General features: G+C 39.9%; 1 protein-coding gene across 1 annotated transcript in view; it reads right to left on the bottom strand.

Annotated features, from left to right (window-relative positions):
• The window catches only part of RAB8B (RAB8B, member RAS oncogene family), a 79714-nt gene that overhangs the window by 21268 nt on the left and 38990 nt on the right, over nucleotides 1-19456 (bottom strand). Inside the window, exon 2 of the mRNA XM_008016341.3 lies at nucleotides 1972-2032. Coding sequence (XP_008014532.2) covers nucleotides 1972-2032 — 61 coding nt within the window. The remainder of the gene's footprint in view (nucleotides 1-1971; nucleotides 2033-19456) is intronic.

The following is a 19456-nucleotide window of genomic DNA, read 5'->3' as shown; positions in this document are numbered from 1 at the left end:
ATCAACCAAGTGATAAGTGGGCTGGAACTTTCAGTCCTACCACCCAACCTCCAGAGAAGGGAGAGGGGCTAAAGTTTGACTTAATCACCAATGGCCCACGATGTAATCAATCATGGCTACATAAGGAAGCTTCCATAAAAATCCAAAAGGACTGGGTTTGGAGAGCTTCAGGATAGTGAGACACGTGGAGGTGCTGGATGTGCTTGGAAGGTAGATGCCCCCTCCCACAAGGAAGGAAGTGTGGAAGTTCCTCACCCCTTCCCACAGGCCTTGCCCTGTGCATCTCTTCCATCTGGCTGTTCATCTGTATTCCTTGCAATAATAAATGGGTAAACACAAATAAAGTGTTTCCCTGAGTTCTGTGAGCTGCTCTAGTAAATTAAAGGAATCAGAGGAGGGGTCATCAGAATCCCAATTTATAGCCAGTCGGTCAGAAGTAGAGGTGACAACCTACTGCAGTTGAGTATCCCTAATCTGAACATCAAAAATCTAAAATGCTCCCAAATCCAAAACTTTTTGAGTGCTGACATGATGCCACAGTGGAATATTCCACACCTGAGCTCATGTGATGGGTCACAGTCAAAATGTAGGCATACAACACAGTTTATTTTAAAAATTTCATTGGCCAGGCGCAGTGGCTCACACTTGTAATCCCAGCACTTTGGGAGGCCAAGGCGAGCGGATTACCTGACGTCAGGAGTTCAAGACCAGCTGGCTACCATGTAGAAACCCCGTTTCTACTAAAAATACAAAAAAATAGCAGGGCATGGTTGTGCGTGCCTGTAATCCCAGCCACTCAGGAGGCTGAGGCAGGAGAATCACTTGAACCCGGGAGGTGGACATTGCAGTGAGCTGAGATCACGCCATTGCACCCCAGCTTGGGCAACAAGAGCGAAACTCCGTCTCAAAAAAAAAAAATTAAAATATTGTATAAAGTTATGTTCAGCTTCATGTGTATCAGCTGTATATGAAACGTAAATGAATTTCGTGTTTAGACTTGGGTCTCATCCCCAAGATATCTCATTATGTATATGCAAATACTCCAAAATCCAAGAAAATCCAAAATCTGAAACACTTCTGTTCCCAAGCATTTTGGATAAGGGATACTTAACCTATACTTGCAACTGGCAGCTGAAGTGGGGACACTGCGGGACCCAGCCCTCAACCTGTGGGATCTGACGCTATCTCCAGGTAGACAGTATCAGAATTGACTTAAATTATAGGACAACCCAGGAAGAAAAAGAAAATTAAAAAGTATAGGATACCCAATTGGCATCGGCTGGAGAATTACCTGGTGGGGGGGGGGGGGAAGCCCCTGACATCTGGTGTCAGAAGTACTGTGCTATGTATGAGAAAAAAAACTGTGTTTAAAAAATCTTACAGAGCAGCCTGAACTATGACATAATTTTTTTCTTTTTTTCTCAGTCTTCATTTTTCTACTTAATAAGAAATATGCAAATAAATCATAAAATATCATAGCTGGAGGGGAACTCCAATGTCATCAATCCAACCAATTTACAAGTGAGGAAAAGGTGACACCGAGACGGGAAATAACTGGCCCAAAGCCATCAATGTGGAGGCATGGTGGCTAGAACCTAGATCTGTACTTCCTGCCAAGGGTTCCTACGACGTGATTACTTTGTCTTATCAGATTTCAAAGCTACAACAACTGTGACGAAGAAGTAATTTGCATTCCTTGGAATTTAGTTTCCTCCCCTCAAAAATTGTAGTTTCAGAAAGATGAGCTATGGGATCTCTTCTGGCTCCAACAGTTAGTACCCTTTCTCACCTTCCCAACTCTTGGTGGAGATACCTTTGAAGGATTCCCAATACTTACTTATTTCCCCTTGCTTCTGATAAAGAAAAGATGTTTTAGCTATCACAAGATGACTCTAACTTATTACAATTCACATTTAATTCCTACTTTCAATTCCTAATTAAAGCAGAAACTCTGTGTGTGTGTTTACTTACCATATCTGAAGCTTAATTTTCTTTCCATCTAGTTCTATCGTTCTGATTTTAAAATCAATTCCTGCCAGAAAAACAAAGAAAGATATGTTAAGTTTCTTCAGATGTAATCCAAGTCTCATTAGGAAGAGGACAAAGATTTCTATTGAAAAAAAGCTCTCCAACGCACTGGAAAATGTGAACACAGAGAGGGTGTGCATGGTATGTTTCCTCTGAATACAGGCTGGAGAAAGGAATGCTAATTACTCAGCAAAGAATTCCCACACATGTTAAATGCAACGTATTATATGCCTCATTATTCTGACACAAATGGATCACATCCTGCAAAGTTATATAATTTAGATAGATTGAGAACATGCCATATTTCCAACTTCCTGAAGTACATGTAAACAATGCTTCCTATCTACTCCTCAACCCCAATCCTTCCCTAAAGAAGGCTATGAGACCTCTTTAAAGAATATTCCTCCATCTTCTTCCATTTTTTTATTCAGATTTTGCAATTGACTATGGAAAAAAATCTGCATATTTGACAGTACGGGAGGGAAAGCCTGCATATCTATTTTAAACAGTTAGCAAGTATTTTATACACATTTTAATAAATGTTCCCCACAGATTACTTGCTAGAGCTGAAAACAGGCAGAATAGACTTTAGCCCTGACTCTACTCTAGAATTGCCTGGTACTATGATCTGAATGTCCTCTCCAAAACTGACGTTGAAATTAGATTGCCATTGTGGGACCTTAGAGATACTAAGTACTAACAGGTGGGACCTTTCAGAGCTGATTCATGTGCAGCCTGTAAGAATGGATTGTCCTTATCACAGGAGTGAGTTATCTTGAGAGTGGGTTTTTATAAAAGTGAGTCCTGCTCCTCCTACATTCTCTTCTGCACGAGCGTACTTCCCTTTCCAGTCTTCCAGCATGAGATAATGAAGCATGAAGGTCCTCAACAGATGCTGATGCCATACCCTTGGAGTTCCCAGCCTCCAGAACTATAAGCTAAATAAATTTCTGTTCATTATAAACTATGCAGTTTCAGGTATTCTGTCATAGCAGCAGAAAATGGACTAAGATGACTGAGAAATATTTAAAAAAACACACACACACAAAAACTCATGATTAGGCCCACCCCCTTCCCCAAATTCTGAGATTGTGACTTAATTAGTCAAGGGTGGGACCTGGGCACTGGTAATTTTTAAGTTTCCCAGATGATTCTAACCCGAAGCCAAGAGTTTTGGCTTTCGAAGGGCTATGCCTTTTGAAGGGCTCTGGCACTTCAAAAGTTCAACCCTTCCCTCACATATTTTCCCCCACTATGGTAGCTCAAAACTTATTTATCACTGTCAATGACAAGGAACCACAAAGCCCTTGACAAATATCAGCAAGCTGTATCATATATCAGGAATAAGCTTTCTGAGGAGACCAGTTAGTGAATACAACTTAGGTGCAATTTGCCAAATCCTCGTCATCTGGCTACTCAGCTTTGTTTAGATTTTTCTATTATTTTCCATTCTATCCAGCAGGGGTTCTCAACCCCTGGGCCACGGACCAGTACTGGGCTGCACAGCAGGAGGTGAATGGCAGGCAAGTGAGAGAAGCTTCATCTATATTTACAGCTGCTCCCCATTACTTGCATTGCCACCTAAGCTCAGCCTCCTGTCAGATCAGCGGTGGCATTCGATTCTCATAGGTGCGCAAACCCTATTGTGAACTGCGCATGCGGGGGATCTAGGTTGTACACTCCTGTGAGAATCTAATGCCTGATGATCTGTCACTGTCTTCTATCACCCCCAGATAGGACCATCTTGTTGCAGGAAAACAAGCTCACAGCTCCTGCTGATTCTACATTGGTGAGTTGTATAATTATTTCACTATATATTACAATGTAATAAAAATAGAATATAAGTGCATAATAATAATCAAGTAATGCGCTTGAATCATTCCTAAACCACCCCCACTCCCACACACCACCACCTCCAGTCACTGGAGGAAAAATTGTCTTCTATGAAATCAGTCCCTGGTGCCAAAAAGGTTGGGGACCAGTGCTATACAGAATCCCTTAAAGTGGTTTCCAAGAAATTTCAGGAAAACATGTAAATTACGTATCCTCTAAATTGACTTAAACATTAACGCCAGTTTTGTTTTGTTTTGCTTTTTGAGACGGAGTCTCACTCTGTTGCCAGGTTGGAGTGCAGTGGGGCGATCTCAGCTCACTATAACCTCCGCCTCCCGGGTTCAAGTGATTCTCCTGCCTCAGCCTCCCGAGTAGCTGGGACTACAGGCATGCACCACCATGCCCAGCTAACTTTTTGTATTTTTAGTAGAGATAGGGTTTCACCATGTTGGCCAGGATGGTCTCGGTCTCCTGACCTTGTGATCTGCCCGCCTCGGCCTCCCAAAGTGCTAGGATTATAGGCGTGAGCCACTGCGCCCAGCCAACTCCAGTTTTTTTAGGTGGGGAGCATTCAACTGCTAAGTTACTACAATGTTTCTTCATATAAACATTGAAAGCACCCCAAAAGGCTGCTTCCTAGCTCCAGCTTTATACAATGCATAGACATAAACCAACTGAATTTCCCCCCTTTTCCTCTGTGTGGTACTTTTCCCCCAGGGAGCCTTTTTAGATACTCTTGTGAGTCTTGAAATAGGCAACAATCACATCCAAGCTAATTTAGCAGAACACCTTCTCAATCATTATTTCCCCTCACTATCACAAATTATTAATAAGTATTAGGTTGGTGCATAAGTAATTGCGGTTTTTGCCATTAAAAATAATGGCAAAAACCGCAATTACTTATGCACCAACCTAATACAATCTGATAACCAATATTCCCAAGTTATCTGGCTCACATTTTCTCCTCTAAGGTACCTCCCTCAGCATTTCAGGGTCTGGAAAGGTGACACAAAACTCAGCAACTCAGCATAAATATTACTGCTAGCATCTGACAAAATGTCCTGTTTCCATCACTCATGTAAGATTTAATAGACACTGATTACGTTTTACATGCCACCAAATCCAGTGTAACAAAGACCCTCTAGGAATCCTCCTCCATCCTTTACCTCTCTCTGGGCCTGGCATCAAGAAGAATGCCCAGCACCTCGTATGTACTCAATACATGTTTCTTCAGATTAACATTTTAAAACAATTCATGACTTTCCAAATCCATAGAAACAGAATAATAGTACAATGGTAGTTACCAGGATCTGGAGGGTGGGGGAAAGGAATAGTTGTTTAATAGGTTTGGAGTTTCAGATTTGCAAGATGAAATAGTTCTAGAGATCATTTGCACAACAGTGTGAACATGTGTAAAACTACTGAACTGTACACTTAAAAATGGTTAAGATTGCAACTTATATATTATGTTTTTTGTCAAAATAAAAAATAATGACTTTCAAAATGCCTGCTGTATACTTGAATAAATTAATTAGAAGGCTAATGTTCAACATTTCACCACTTAATAGTTCATTTATTTATTTATTTATTTTTTTTTTTGAGACGGGTCTCCTTCTGTCATGCAGGCTGGAGTGCAGTGGCGTGATCTTGGCTCACTGCAGCCTCTGCTTCTTGGCTTCAAGCGATTCTCCTGCCTCCTGCCTCAGCCTTCCGACTAGCTGGGATTACAGGTATGCTCCACCACACCCAGCTAACTTTGGTATTTTCAGTAGAGACGGGGTTTCACCATGTTGACCAGACTGGTCTCGAATTCCTGGCCTCATGGGATCCACCTGCCTTAGCCTCCCAAAGTGCTGGGATTACAGGCATGAGCCAGCCTGCCCGACCTTCATTCACATTTTAAATAAAAGACGTCATATACCAGAATATTTGTTCAGATTAATACTTTCCTTAAAAGACAGTAACTCCTATTCTTTTAAGGTTGATTTTGCCTGTAATTGGAAGTCATGGGCAACTTTACCACCTTTACTCAACAATGCCAATTTGAGGCTCCTTAAAGTCTCACTCTCCACTCATCTAAAACACTTCAGAAACTTTCTACTGACAGAGGCTTTTTTTTTTTATATTTGTTAGGAACATTATCTTTCAGTTATGTGAGGAAGTTCTACAAGATGGTGATACTTAGCCATCTTTTCACTGCTCAAAGGTTTTCAATGTTTGTAAGAGCTGTGAACTATGGCATTTAGCTTTTGCTTATGCTGCTGTCAAGGGTCAACTGACAGACAAGTGCTGTAGAACAAATTCAAATTAGCACAACATGGGAAAAAAAAACTAAGTGGGGACCTAAAATAGGCAATAGTTTTAGAAAGTAAGAATTTCACTAAAAGTGGTAAAAATTCATTGAAAAGCACTGAACTGTAGGTTAGGTTCTGTCACTAAAAACCTGTGAACAGGCTGCTTGACTGCTCTGAACCTACATATCCTCATCCATAGAAAAGGGTTGACAGGATCTAATTAGATAAATTAGATGATGTATGTGAACGTGCTCTGGGATCTCTGAAATTCCATATAAACCTAAGAGATTACACATTCAGGCTCTATAACCCGACAGCTCTTGTCACTTCATGCATGGATTATTTGTAATAGCTCTCTAGGATACTGTGCCAACATCTCTCCCTGGTCTAATTCCCCCATATACCACTTCTAGAATAACTTGCAACAATCCCTGTGGTAATGTCACTGTACTATTTAAGAAGCCACGGAGCCAACTTCTTCAGCCTGGTGATACAGCCTTTCCCACCAGATACACCATTCTCCTGACACTGCAAACCTCAGAGTTTCTCCACACAAGGCCTTTTGCTTCTTTCAGTGGGCCCCATACCTCCTTTCCTCCACTCCTGCATGACCACCTCACTTTGCAGCCTTCTCTGAGGATGCCATTCCACCCATGTAATTCTCTCTCTTCTCTCCTCAGCTCTTCACTCAGCCATGCCCATTCCTACCTCAAGGCCTGGCTTTTGCACAGTGATTTAATCCTGTGTCATTGGGTTTTATTAACACAGTGCCCTGCAATTGCTCTCAGATCATGCAAAGACTCTATCCTCTCTTTGCCGGTTAAGTTGTGCACAGAAACATGCGTACAGTAATTCAATTAAAGGGTAAGTACTCTTACATATTTAAGTAAACATATACTACTAAGGGTGAAGATGGCTTTAAAAACTTTGGAAATTTGGCCAGGTGCGGTAGCTCATGCCTGTAATCCCAGCACTTTGGGAGGCCAAGGCGGGCGGATCACCTGAGGTCAGGAGTTGGTCAGCCTGGCCAACATGGTGAAACCCCTACTCTACTAAAAATATAAAAATTAGCTGGGCATGGTGGCGGGTGCCTGTAATCCCAGCTAGCGGGGAGGCTGAGGCAGGAGAATGAATCACTTGAACCCAGGAGGTGGAGGTTGCAGTGAGGTGAGGTTCCACCACCACACTCCAGCCCAGGCAACAGAGTGAGACTCTGTCTTGGAAAAAAAAAAAAACTTTGGAAATTTCTTAATATATTATAGTTACAATAGTAAGGATGCTGAGAAATCTTATTTCAATAAGAAAATAAAGACACAATACAATTAGCTTGACAATAATATCAGTAGTGGATTAACATTCATGTTAAAATTTAAAGCAAAGATAATTTCCTGATGCTACTCCAGGGATTACAAGAATAATTAGCTGTAAAATGATAATATAATTAGGATGCTTTCAACTGCAAATACAGAAACCCCAAATCAAACTAGCTTAAGGTAATTTGTTGACTCATCCACAACAAGCTCAGTGGTGAGCTGGGGTTCAGAGATGGCTCAATCTAGGGCTCCAGCTCCCTTCTCTGCACCTCCCTGGGCTCTGCCATCCAGGGAGTATCAATTTCACACTCTTGACTGACAGCAGTTCCTGACCACAACAGCAATACCAGATGAAAATAAATTATTTTCCTCTGCCTCTCAAAAGTGAGAAAGCGTTTCCCCAAAGCCTCCAGCGAGTTTTCCTTCATGTCTCATTTCTGGACTTATAACCATGGGAATGTCATGTTCTGGCAGGCTAAGGCTGAATTTCTGAACTAATCACTGCCACGGAGAATTACCAAGATTGGATTAATCTAAATCCATTCTCTAAATTTAGATTAATCAAGGCCTATCCCTGGACCTGGGTCACTCCTAGAATCCACAGGCTGCTAAAAATAGAATAGAAAGGCTATTGAGAAAAATCATAGTATCTCTATATTATATACATATTATATATCCTCTATATAATACTCAAACCTATCTCATTAATACAATTTTATATTCATAGCTATATGAAAGGACAAATTTTATATTCATATCTATATGAAAGAGCTGCACTACTACCCTGTCATGAATGCTAGTACATTTAATGAGAAACTGTAGTACTTCTCTGAAGGCAATTTCATGTAGTGTTTGGCTAAGAACTAGAAAATAAGAAAGAAAAAGGGGACAATGAGAAGCCCAAGTCGCTGCCACAACATCTCTGTGCTGAACTGTGACCACAGCTGCTAGAAGAGTCCTTGAGTTCACAACTCCAAAGACATGGCTTATCCCCTAGCCCCAGATGACTGGAGACTGGAAAGAAGGAGGGGGCTATCACACCAACAGCAGCAAGAACCAGAGGTTATCCTGGCAGTAAGGGAGCAACTTTATTTATTTATTTTTTTAATTTAAAAGACCTATACAATCTCAAAAAACATAGTTATTGAAGGGCATTATCCCTAAGGTCAAAAAGCCCTTTGTTTAAATTATACTACAGAGCTATAGTAACCAAAATGGCATGGTACTGGCATAAAAACAGACACATATATCAGTGGAACAGAATAGAGAACCCAGAGATAAATCTATACATCTACAGTGAACTCATTTTGACAAAGGTGCCAAGAACACACACTAGAGGATAAATGGTGCTGGGAGAACTGGATATCCGTATGCAGAAGAATGAAACTAGACCCCTAACCCCCACCATACACAAAAATCAAAACAAAATGGATTAAAGACTTACATCTAAGACTTCAAATTATGAAACTACTAAAAGAAAACATTGTCGAAACTCTCCAGGACGTTGGATTGGGCAAATATTTCTAGAGTAATACTCTGCAAGCACAGCCAACCAATGTAAAAATGAACAAACAGGATCACATCAAGTTAAAAAGCTTCTGTACAGCAAAGGAAACAATCAGCAAAGTGAAGTGACAACCCACAGAATGGGAAAAAATATTTGCAAACTACCCATCTGACAAGCTATTAATAATCAGAATATATAAGGAGCTCAAACAGCTCTACAGGAAAAAAATCTAATAATCTGATTTTAAAATGAGCAGAAGACATAAGCAGACATTTTTCAAAAGAAGACATACAAATGGCAAACAGATACATGAAAAGGTACTCAACATCATTGATCATCAGAGAAATGCAAATCAAAACTACAATGAGATATCATCTCACCCCAGTTAAAATGGCTTTTATCCAAAGGATAGGCAATAACAAACGCTGGCAGGGATGTGGAGAAAAGGGAACCCTTGTACACTGTTCGTGGGAATGTAAATTAGTACAGCCACTATGGGGAACAGTGTGAAGGTTCCTCACAAAATTAAAAATAGAGCTATCATATGACCCAGCAATCCTGCTCCAAAAGAAAGGAAATGAGTATGTCAAAGAAATAACTGCACTCCCATGTTTATTGAAGCACTATTCACAATAGCCAAGATTTGGAAGCAATCTAAGCATCCATCAACAGATGAATGGACAAAGAAAATGTGGTACATATACACAATGGAGTACTATTCAGCCATAAAGAGAATGAGATCCTGTCATTTGCATCAACATGGATGGAACTGGAGGTCATTATATTAAGTGAAATAAGCCAGGTACAGGAAGACAAACTTCACAAGTTCTAATTCATTTGTGGGAGCTAAAAATCAAAATAAATGAATTCATGGAGGTAGAGAGTAGAAGAATGGTTAGGTTGGGAAGGGTAGTGGGGGTAGGGGAAAGTGGTAATGGTTAATGGGTACAAAAAACAGTTAGAAAGAATAAGACCTAGTATTTGCTAGGACAACAAGGTGACTATAATCAAAAATAACTTAATTATACATTTTAAAATAACTACGAGCATAATTGGACTGTTTGTAACACAAAGGATAAAAATGCTTGAAGTGATGGATACTCCATTTGCCCTGATGTGATTATTATTACTCATTGCATGCCTGTATCAAAATATCTCATGTAACCCATAAATATATACATCTACTATGTACCCGCAATTTTTTTAAAAAGGCTTTTTGTATTTCAAAAGTCTTTTTGAGAGCATCATTTTTTGGCAGCACGTGATATAATAATTCATGTTCAAAATGACGTCCCTGAGTCATCCTGACTCATGAGCAATCCATGACCCACCAGGAGGCATGCAGCCCACCCAGCTGGAAATACAATCCAACATCTAAGTGTAGGAGGCAAGATTCCAAAGGTATTTCCATGTTGTTCAAATATGCCTCAACATTCATTTTTTGATGGTTTTAAAGTAGTCCCAGTTTCCTCATTAATATTTATCTAGTCAATACAATAGGAAATACAAATTGTAAGAAAACATTCCCAAGGGAATGACTCAAAGACATTTTCATTTTGAATTTAAAAACTCTCTCTCTCTCTCTAATGGATTTTGCTTTCCTGAATTGACTCTTAAGCTAAATGGTTGCTTATAACATAAGGAGACAGGGAAATAAGTATGAAAGAGAATCACAGAATTACAGACTTGAGAAGTACTTTAGAGATCATTTAGTTGAGTCCTGTCTGTGTAGCTAAGGAAACTGAGGCCGAGAGAGATGCAGCAATTTACCCAGATTCACGAAGACCAACAAAAAAAGGTTAGGTTAAAATCAAATTTTGGCACTAAAAGATCAGGCCTTCCCAAAGAGGAATACAAGAGATACGTACAAGAATGTCCACATCTTGGTGGGGAAACCTCCTCTTTAAGGGTCATAGTATAGAACACAGGCAACAACTTAAATGTCCACCAACTGCAGAATGCCTTGGTACATAAGAAGAGAAGGAATACTTGAGCAGTGAACAAAAGCCATATTTATCAACATAGATGAATCTAAAAAGATGATGGTAAGTGAAAAGAACAAGTTGCAGAAATATACAGTCAAACCAATTTGTATATTTCTGAAAAAATATTTAAAATACCAACACAACAGTATTATCATTCATATATATATTCATGTATAATTAAAGTATAAAACATGGATAGGAATGATTATTAACAAATTGAGGATAATACTCAATGTTACCTCTAGAGAGAAATGGAAGAGGACGGATTCATAGAGGACTTCGACTCTATAATTTATTATTTCCAAAATTGAGTGGTGGGTACATGGACATGGGAATGTTTTATATTAGCTATACTTTAATAGGTCTAAAAGTTTTTGAAATTCTTTTAAAAAGCAAATATTAGTAACCTGGAAAACATACATGGAGGTATGTTCATTAGTGACAGTAAAAAAAACAAAGCAAATTTTAGAGATGATGGGTACCTTAGAAGATTTAGCCAGGGGAAAAGCAGGCTCTATTGCCCTTATTCAATACAGTATAAAGAGGTCCTGTGAGCCCCTGGTAGCCCACCCTATCCATCCCTGGTCACCAATGGCTTACAGTCCTTCTGTATATCGAACAAGGGTGGTATGGCAGTGCCTGCTCTTTCCCTGACTAAATCTTCTAGGGTACATTTTATCTCTGAAATTTTGGTTGATTTTTCTACCACCATTAATGAATGCATGCCTTCACACGTCAGATTTCCAGATAACTAATACTGGATCAAGTTCAGAAAGTGAGGGGCAGAGCAGGGAACTGGGGTGGCAAGGAATGCTAGCTACTCTGATTTCAAGCAGGGGGTTTGGGGACTTTTCTTCTCCCTCGTGGAAAAGGAGTTTTGACTTAGACCAAGAACAAGTGAAGAATACACATTTGGGTCACTGTTGGGAGTGGCACTCTGGCAGGAAGAACAAAGGAGTTCTGATTTTCCATTTAAGGGGAGAAGGCAGACAAGCTACTGCCCCACCCTTGGGGTGGGAGGTTTGGGCCAGGAGGCTCTTTCCTGCACGTCTGAGGAGAAGGCAGTGGGGTATTTGAGGTTTCTGCATTGTCAGGGCAACCCACAGGGCACCAGAGCTCCCAGATACCTCACCATGAGGCACCAGTGAGGGGTAAGGAGCAAGCACTTACCCAGAGTACTGCTTATCAGAGATTTCTCAGCAACCAGTGATGTCGCTGGAGGCAGCTGAGGGGAAGGGCTTGGCCAGCAAAACAGAGAGAAGGAAACTTCCAACCTGGCCCAAGTCCATAGTTAACAGATCTAACAGGGAAAAGGAACTTGGAATGAGCAGTACTGGGCCATTTTTCATTCCACAAATTAGATATAATTGAACATGGGAAAGGGACAGATTGACAAGAGTCTTTTACACTAAAGTTAAATTAGTCAGTCAACAGATGTTAATAACATAATCTTTTCTGTTTCAAGAGAATAGGGAGGTTGCCCCTGGGTTTGTGAATGGGTGAAAGGATACCATTGCTGGAGTGTGGGAAAGAGTACTTTTCTTGGCCTTCGGAACTCTCTCTCTAGGGCCAGCTAGTTCTCCTGACCTCCAGCATGAGCTGTGACTTGATGAATTTTGGCCGGTGGGTGGTGCAGCTTAGAACACACACAGCTCTCCTGCTTTAGGTACTATCTTGGGGAAGTCTGCTGCCTGGTCCAGAAAAATCAGGGGTAGAAAAACATCAGGGACCTTCAACTAAAGTTTTCTATACCTGGTTCCCACTGAGTTTCTTTTAAAAGACTAATTTGGCTGCAGTCATGAGAACCTTGAAAAAAAATTCAGACTTCTGGGTCAGTCAGCCTTTCAATGAATGATAACAATGAAAGATTTCAATGCTGGGTTTACTCACAGCACTGCACATTTTTCTACAAAGGTTATCTATCCCCTTTGACCCACTTTAAGAAGCAGAAGTTAAATACTGTGCTTTTACAATTAAAAAGGAGGAAAAAAAGGACTTTATTTCAAAAGTACATTTGGAAACATGTGTGATCCCAGGCTATCTGAATATGGGTTATGTGGTTTGTCTATTTACATTTCAGAGATCTTCCAGAAATAGAAAAATAGTTTCCCAAATATTGAAGTCTACTTTAAAGAAATGCTACATTCACCTCCTTGCTTAAGATTTTTATTAACAATAAAGATACAGTTCTTGCCAGTTTTGAAACGTCCTTTGACAATCAAATTTTGCTTATACTTTTTTTGGTGTGAATTTAGATTAATGAAATTTTAGAATAGCTGATTTTAGGATAATTAGTTGAAATCTCTAATTAGAAAAATTGACTACTGAAATAAAAAAATGAGTTATAAACTGAAGCTTTAAACTATTTTTTTTCTCAAAATAAAGGACTTGGAGAAAATGTACAAGTAGAAATAAATTAAGAATGTTACTTAGATCGAGGCTGGGAACAGTGGCTCGTGCCTGTAATCCCAACATTTAGGGAGGTTGAGGTGGGAGGATCACTTGAGGCTAGGAGTCGGAGACCAGCCTGGGCAACATAGTGAGATCCCATCTCTAAAAAAATAAATAAAATAAAAATTAGCTGGGTGTTGTGGCACGTGCCTGTGGTCCTAGCTACTTGGAAGGCTGAAGTGGGAAGACAGCTTGAGGCCAGGAGTTAAAGGCTACAGTGAGCTATGATCATTGCGCCACCACTCCCCAGCCCTGGCATGGCATGAGACTGTTCTCAAAAAAAGAAAAAAAAGGCCGGGCGCGGTGGCTCAAGCCTGTAATCCCAGCACTTTGGGAGGCCGAGACGGGCGGATCACGAGGTCAGGAGATCGAGACCATCCTGGCTAACACGGTGAAACCCCGTCTCTACTAAAATACAAAAAAAATTAGCCGGGCGAGGTGGCGGGCGCCTGTACTCCCAGCTACTCGGGAGGCTGAGCCAGGAGAATGGCGTGAACTCGGGAGGCGGGGCTTGCAGTGAGCTGAGATCCGGCCACTGCACTCCAGCCTAGGCAACAGAGCCAGACTCCGTTTCAAAAACAAAAACAAAAAACAACAACAACAACAACAACAAAACACGTTACTTAGATTGAAAGAAAAGAGTTCAAGGCATTGTTCTTTCACAAATATACATCACATTAAGTTATAAAGCTATTTTCACCAAGTACAAGTTATTTTGCTGGATATATTTAGAACTATTTAAATTTAGGTTTATTTATATTAAAATTGACTGTTGTTTGAAAATTAGAAAGTCTAAAGTTTAAGAGGAAAAACACAATAAAAGTAAGTTTAGAAAACATTTAACAACAGTGTGAAATGATCACTGGCCGCCAAATATGTTTATGTTAGCTTTGTTCAACCCAACAGAGGAAAAGGGGGCATTTTTTTTAAGGGGGACAAACAAATGGTCAGCAAATATAACTTGCCCTTAAAAAAAAAACCTGATAAACTAAGAAGATGGACTAGAATTTTCTGATGTGTTTCGTTCTTACATCCTAAGAATAGGAAGTGGCAAATTAAATGCCATTTATGTGTAAGTCAATAGTGACACACATTACCACTTCCTGCTGAAAAAGCTGAACGGCTTTACACTGTTTTAGAATTTTCTATTTGTTACTAAATTAAATTCAATTCTTGGCATTCTTTATATGACAGCTGTACCCATAAGATCTAATCATACCAACAAAATATAACAAACTCATAAACTAATTCCAGAAATTAGGAAGAATTTACTAATTTCTCTTTGAGCCATAAACATGCATTACAGATATACAAATAGTACAATTAAGAATAGTTTTAAATAATGTCTATTTGAGTCTTGAAGGGCTTTAATTTGTAAGATTAAAATATAATGATCTAATTAACTCTTAACATATCTCTGGGAAATAAATGAGCAAAATAAATAATTATATATCAAATGATAACTACCAAAATATGTGTTGAATCACAAATAAAAGGTTTCTATAATGCTAGAACTACCAAAAGTCAAAAAAGACAGAAATAGTAAACAAAGTGTAATAACACAGCTACAATTCAGATAAAGGATGCAGAAACAATTAGGAAACACTAAGAATTTTAAATCTGATTAAGGAGCCAGCAGAGATTACCCAGCATTCAGCTCACCATTTGAGCCAGGCCAAAAGACTTAATGACAAGTCTCTTTTGCAAATCTTGCACTTTAAAAAGGAAATGTGTTTCAAGTGTTACTCAATCTAGAAGTAGCAATAAGCTTGACGATGTCAAAATGTGGATTTTAGAGATTCTCAGTGAACAGATGTTTTACCTTCAAGAAAGTCTCTTTTCACAGAGGGGCTAACTGGTGAACAGCCTTTAACTCCTGGCCTCAAGTTATCTTCCCACTTCAGCCTCCCAAGTAGCTAGGACCACAGGCACATGCCACCACACCCAACTAATTTTCAATTTTTTTTTTTTTTTTAGAGATGGGGTCTCACTATGTTGCCCAGGCTGGTCTCCAACTCCTTTCCTTTTATTCTTTCTTTTTTTTTTTTTTTTTTTTGAGACGGAGTCTCGGTCTGCCGCCCAGGCTGGAGTACAGTGGCCGGATCTCAGCTCACTGCAAGCTCCGCCTCCCGGGTTCCCGCCATTCTCCTGTCTCAGCCTCCCGAGTAGCTGGGACTACAGGCGCCCGCCGCCTCGCCCTGCTAGTTTTTTGTATTTTTAGTAGAGACGGGGTTTCACCGTGTTAGCCAGGATGGTCTCGATCTCCTGACCTCGTGATCCGCCCGTCTCGGCCTCCCAAAGTGCTGGGATTACAGGCTTGAGCCACCGCGCCCGGCCTCCTTTTATTCTTTCTTAAAGAATAAAAGTTCATCAGGAGGCTGAGGCAGGAGAATGGTGTAAACCCGGGAGGCGGAGCTTGCAGTGAGCTGAGATCCAGCCACTGCACTCCAGCCTGGGCGACTGAGCGAGACTCCATCTCAAAAAAAAAAAAAAAAAAAAAAAAAGAATAAAAGTTCAGAATGCTTCTGAGCTTCCATTTCTTTCCCCATTATTAATTCATCACTATCTCAAGAACCAAACTGCTCCAAAACAAAACCAGTTGTGTCTCTCCTGCTCCATCCATTGTTTCTAATAAAGTGTACCTTTGTAGCAGGAAAACCCCTTTAGTATGAATCTCTATTACTTCCTAAACCTAAAATTTCCTTGTTTGAATTCTGACAGCTCAGTCAGGTCTGTTTCTTTTAAGGGTGAGGTGAATACTCTGAAGACATTCAAAAACTGAAGTTGAAAAAAAAAAAAAAGAAGAAGAAGTAAATCCCTGATTTTAGGCACTAAGGCACTATTGCTAAGGGAAGACCATATTGCCAAATCACTGGAAAAAATTACAGCTACATTCCAATGATGCTGCACCAAAAATGCAGTGAAACTGATTATTTGGCTCTTTCCAAGTATTGACCATGTATCATATTTTCCATTCATTTAGAGGTAAGTGAAAGCTAAAAAAAAAAAAAAACTAATAGAACTAAGTAACAACACTACATAGTACAACTAACTAAAAACAAATGATGTATCTTTTCCCTTTTAGAATGAACTCTTAAAAGAAAAAATAAAAAAGATTGTTATCCACGTAATATATCAGATAGCAACCAGGGTTAAAACAAACTTTAGCTATATATACTTTTTTTACTTTCCAGGAAAATTCACAAGTCATTTTGTTCAGAAATACTTCAGCTTATATTGGTATGAACTGTAAAATTTGGTAATTTCCCCCACCCAGTTAATACAAATAAACATTTTAGCAGAGAGGGGAAGAGGAAGGGTCTTCACCAAATTACTAGAGGCAGTAGAGAAAAATCTAAAGTCATACTCTCCCAGCCTGGGCAACATAGTGAGAGCCCATCTCTACAAATTAAATTAAAAATTAGGTGGGCATGGTGGCACATGCCTATAGACCTAGCTACTCGGGAGACAGAGACAGGAAGATCATTTGAGCCTAGGAGTTCAAGGTTACAGTGAGCTATGACTGTGCCACTGCACTCCCACCTGGGAAACAGAGCAAGGCCCTGTCTCTAAAATAATTAGTAAAATCATATTCTCTCCTGCAGGCCTGCCTCTTCCTTCTCTCATCCTCTTATCCCCCTGACTTTTTGTGATAAGAGGCCGGGCATGGTGGCTCACGCCTGTAAGCCCAGCACTTTGGGAGGTCAAGGCAGGCAGATTATCTGAGGTCAGGAGTTCGAAACCAGCCTGTCCAACATGGCAAAACCCTGTCTCTACTAAAAATACAAAAATTAGCTGGGTATGGTGGTGCATGCCTGTAATCCCAGCTACTCGGGAAGCTGAGGCAGGAGAATTGCTTGAACCCAGGAGGCAGAGGTTGCAGTGAGCCGAGATCACACCACTGCACTCCAGCGTGGGTGACAAGAGCAAGACTCTGTCTCAGCAGCAACAACAACAAAAAAAAAGTGATAAGAGATGATAAACAAACATAACTGCAAACTTCCAGTGTTCTGAATCTAGTTAACAAGAGCCTTTTCTTGATCAAAACCAACATCAATGCCACAAAAGTGTATGAAAATTAAGCAGCACTTACAGTTAACTGTAGCCAGTGTGATGGAAGGATAATTATAATAAGCTATGCTGATGAGTAAAGTTATAACCAACAGAGTAATGCAGGTAAGAGGATGAGTAAAAAATTTAACATTTTGGTACAAATGCCGTATTTTTGCCAATCAATAATGAAAAACTACCAGTGACTACATCCTCCTGATTTGTAAGCACAATCCTCTATGATAAAAAAAGTTTGAAGGTGACAACACCTTCATGGCCAATTACACTTATCTATATATGTAGCCATTCACCTTAAAATAAAGACACTCTTCTAACTTTACAGGGTGCCAAAGGATTCTGTCCTCTATTACTTCCTTGGTTTGGCTTCTTTTTTTTTTTTTTTTTGAGACAGAGTCTTGCTCTGTCACCTAGGCTGGAGTGCCGTGGTGCGATCTCGGCTCACTGCAACCTCTGCCCCCAGGGTCCAAGAGATTCTTGTGCCTCAGCCTCCAGAGTAGCTGGTATTACAGACACGCGCCACCAGGCTGCCTAATTTTTGTATTATTAGTAGAGACATGGTTTCACCAGGTTGGCCAGAATAGCTCGAACTCCTGACCTCAGGCAATCTGCCCGCCTTGGTCTCCCAAAGTGCTGGGATTACAGGTGTGAGCCACCATGCCTTCTTTTCAAATACTAGAGAAATACATTAAGGATCACTGAATGTCTGTGAGCACCTATCTTCCTCAGGCATATTTTTCCAAGTTACAAAATGTTTTTCAAACAGGTCATCATCAGGCGGTCACCCCAAATGACTGACATGTAAGATACTGAAGACTCATTTGGAAATCTCGAGCCTGACTTTGAGTCCTGAAGGGCAATGACCCTTATTTCTATAGCAGAATACCTGGGAGTGTATATGCCTTTTCTTAGGCTTGCATAGAAATACTTCCTGGAAAATAACTTTCCTCCTCTCCCCCACCCCTTATTTCCCAATGCTGGGGTAGCCACTGAAGCCTTTGTGTCTTATTTACCATGAAGGAATATTTTGAAGCCATTAGAAGTGATCCTTGATTGTTACCAAGGTTATATAGAGATCTCAAAAATATTTATGTTATCATGTTATAAACGTGGCAAAATATAAAATGCACTGTCTGCAACTATGCAGAAAATACATGTACATACGGAAAGCAACGTGTAAAACAATTAAGTAGCTATGTTAGGCTAAGTATATTAATGTGAGATGATTTTCAAAATTACAAACTAAAATTTTCACTTATATTATTTTTGCATTAGTATGTTTTGAAGCAAATATTATACATACGATAGTGAAAACAGTACTCGCTATAAGTATACTTCAAATTCTGAATTAAAGAAGCTTTTAGGGGCTGCCCTTGCAAAATCTTAGCATTTAGTATAATGTTGTTTCTATGGGGAAAAAAAGCACAAAAAATGGCACCAAACAACTAACCATTATCTACCAAACAGCCCAGACAAATTTGTTCCTCCTTCTCTAATACTGCAGTTCCGGTTTATTTGCTGTCACCTGCAAGATAGCATGCGGGAAACAAAGAAAAGGATCAAGATGTGAACTTGCTTTCACGCGCTGTGTTTTATGACCATCTGCAGAAACAAATCCAGGAGGAAAGGCATCATTTGCAGAATTCATTTTCCAGGCTATCCCTGTCCCTAATTAACACAGATAATTCTGAGTTTGCCATATCATAATTTATTAACCATATTAAATTAATCTAATTAGCTGTAAAACAGGAGAGGGCAACAGTACAAGTTTTAATAAAGTGAGCTCACTGGGGCAGGGTTCTGTAGCTCACACCTATAATCCCAGCACTTTGGGAGACCAAGCAGGAGGATCGCTTGAGCCCAGGAGTTTGAGACCAGCTTGGGAAACACAGGAGACTCTATCTCTACAAAAAATAAAATAAAACAATTAGCCAGGTGTGGTGGTGTGTGCCTGTAATCCCAACTACTTAGGAGGCT

This window comes from Chlorocebus sabaeus, chromosome 26, assembly GCF_047675955.1.
Source record: "Chlorocebus sabaeus isolate Y175 chromosome 26, mChlSab1.0.hap1, whole genome shotgun sequence".
In the NCBI taxonomy this organism is placed as follows: domain Eukaryota; kingdom Metazoa; phylum Chordata; class Mammalia; order Primates; family Cercopithecidae; genus Chlorocebus; species Chlorocebus sabaeus.
Note: the sequence above shows the minus strand (reverse complement) of the source record. Positions and strands in the feature narration are given on the sequence as shown.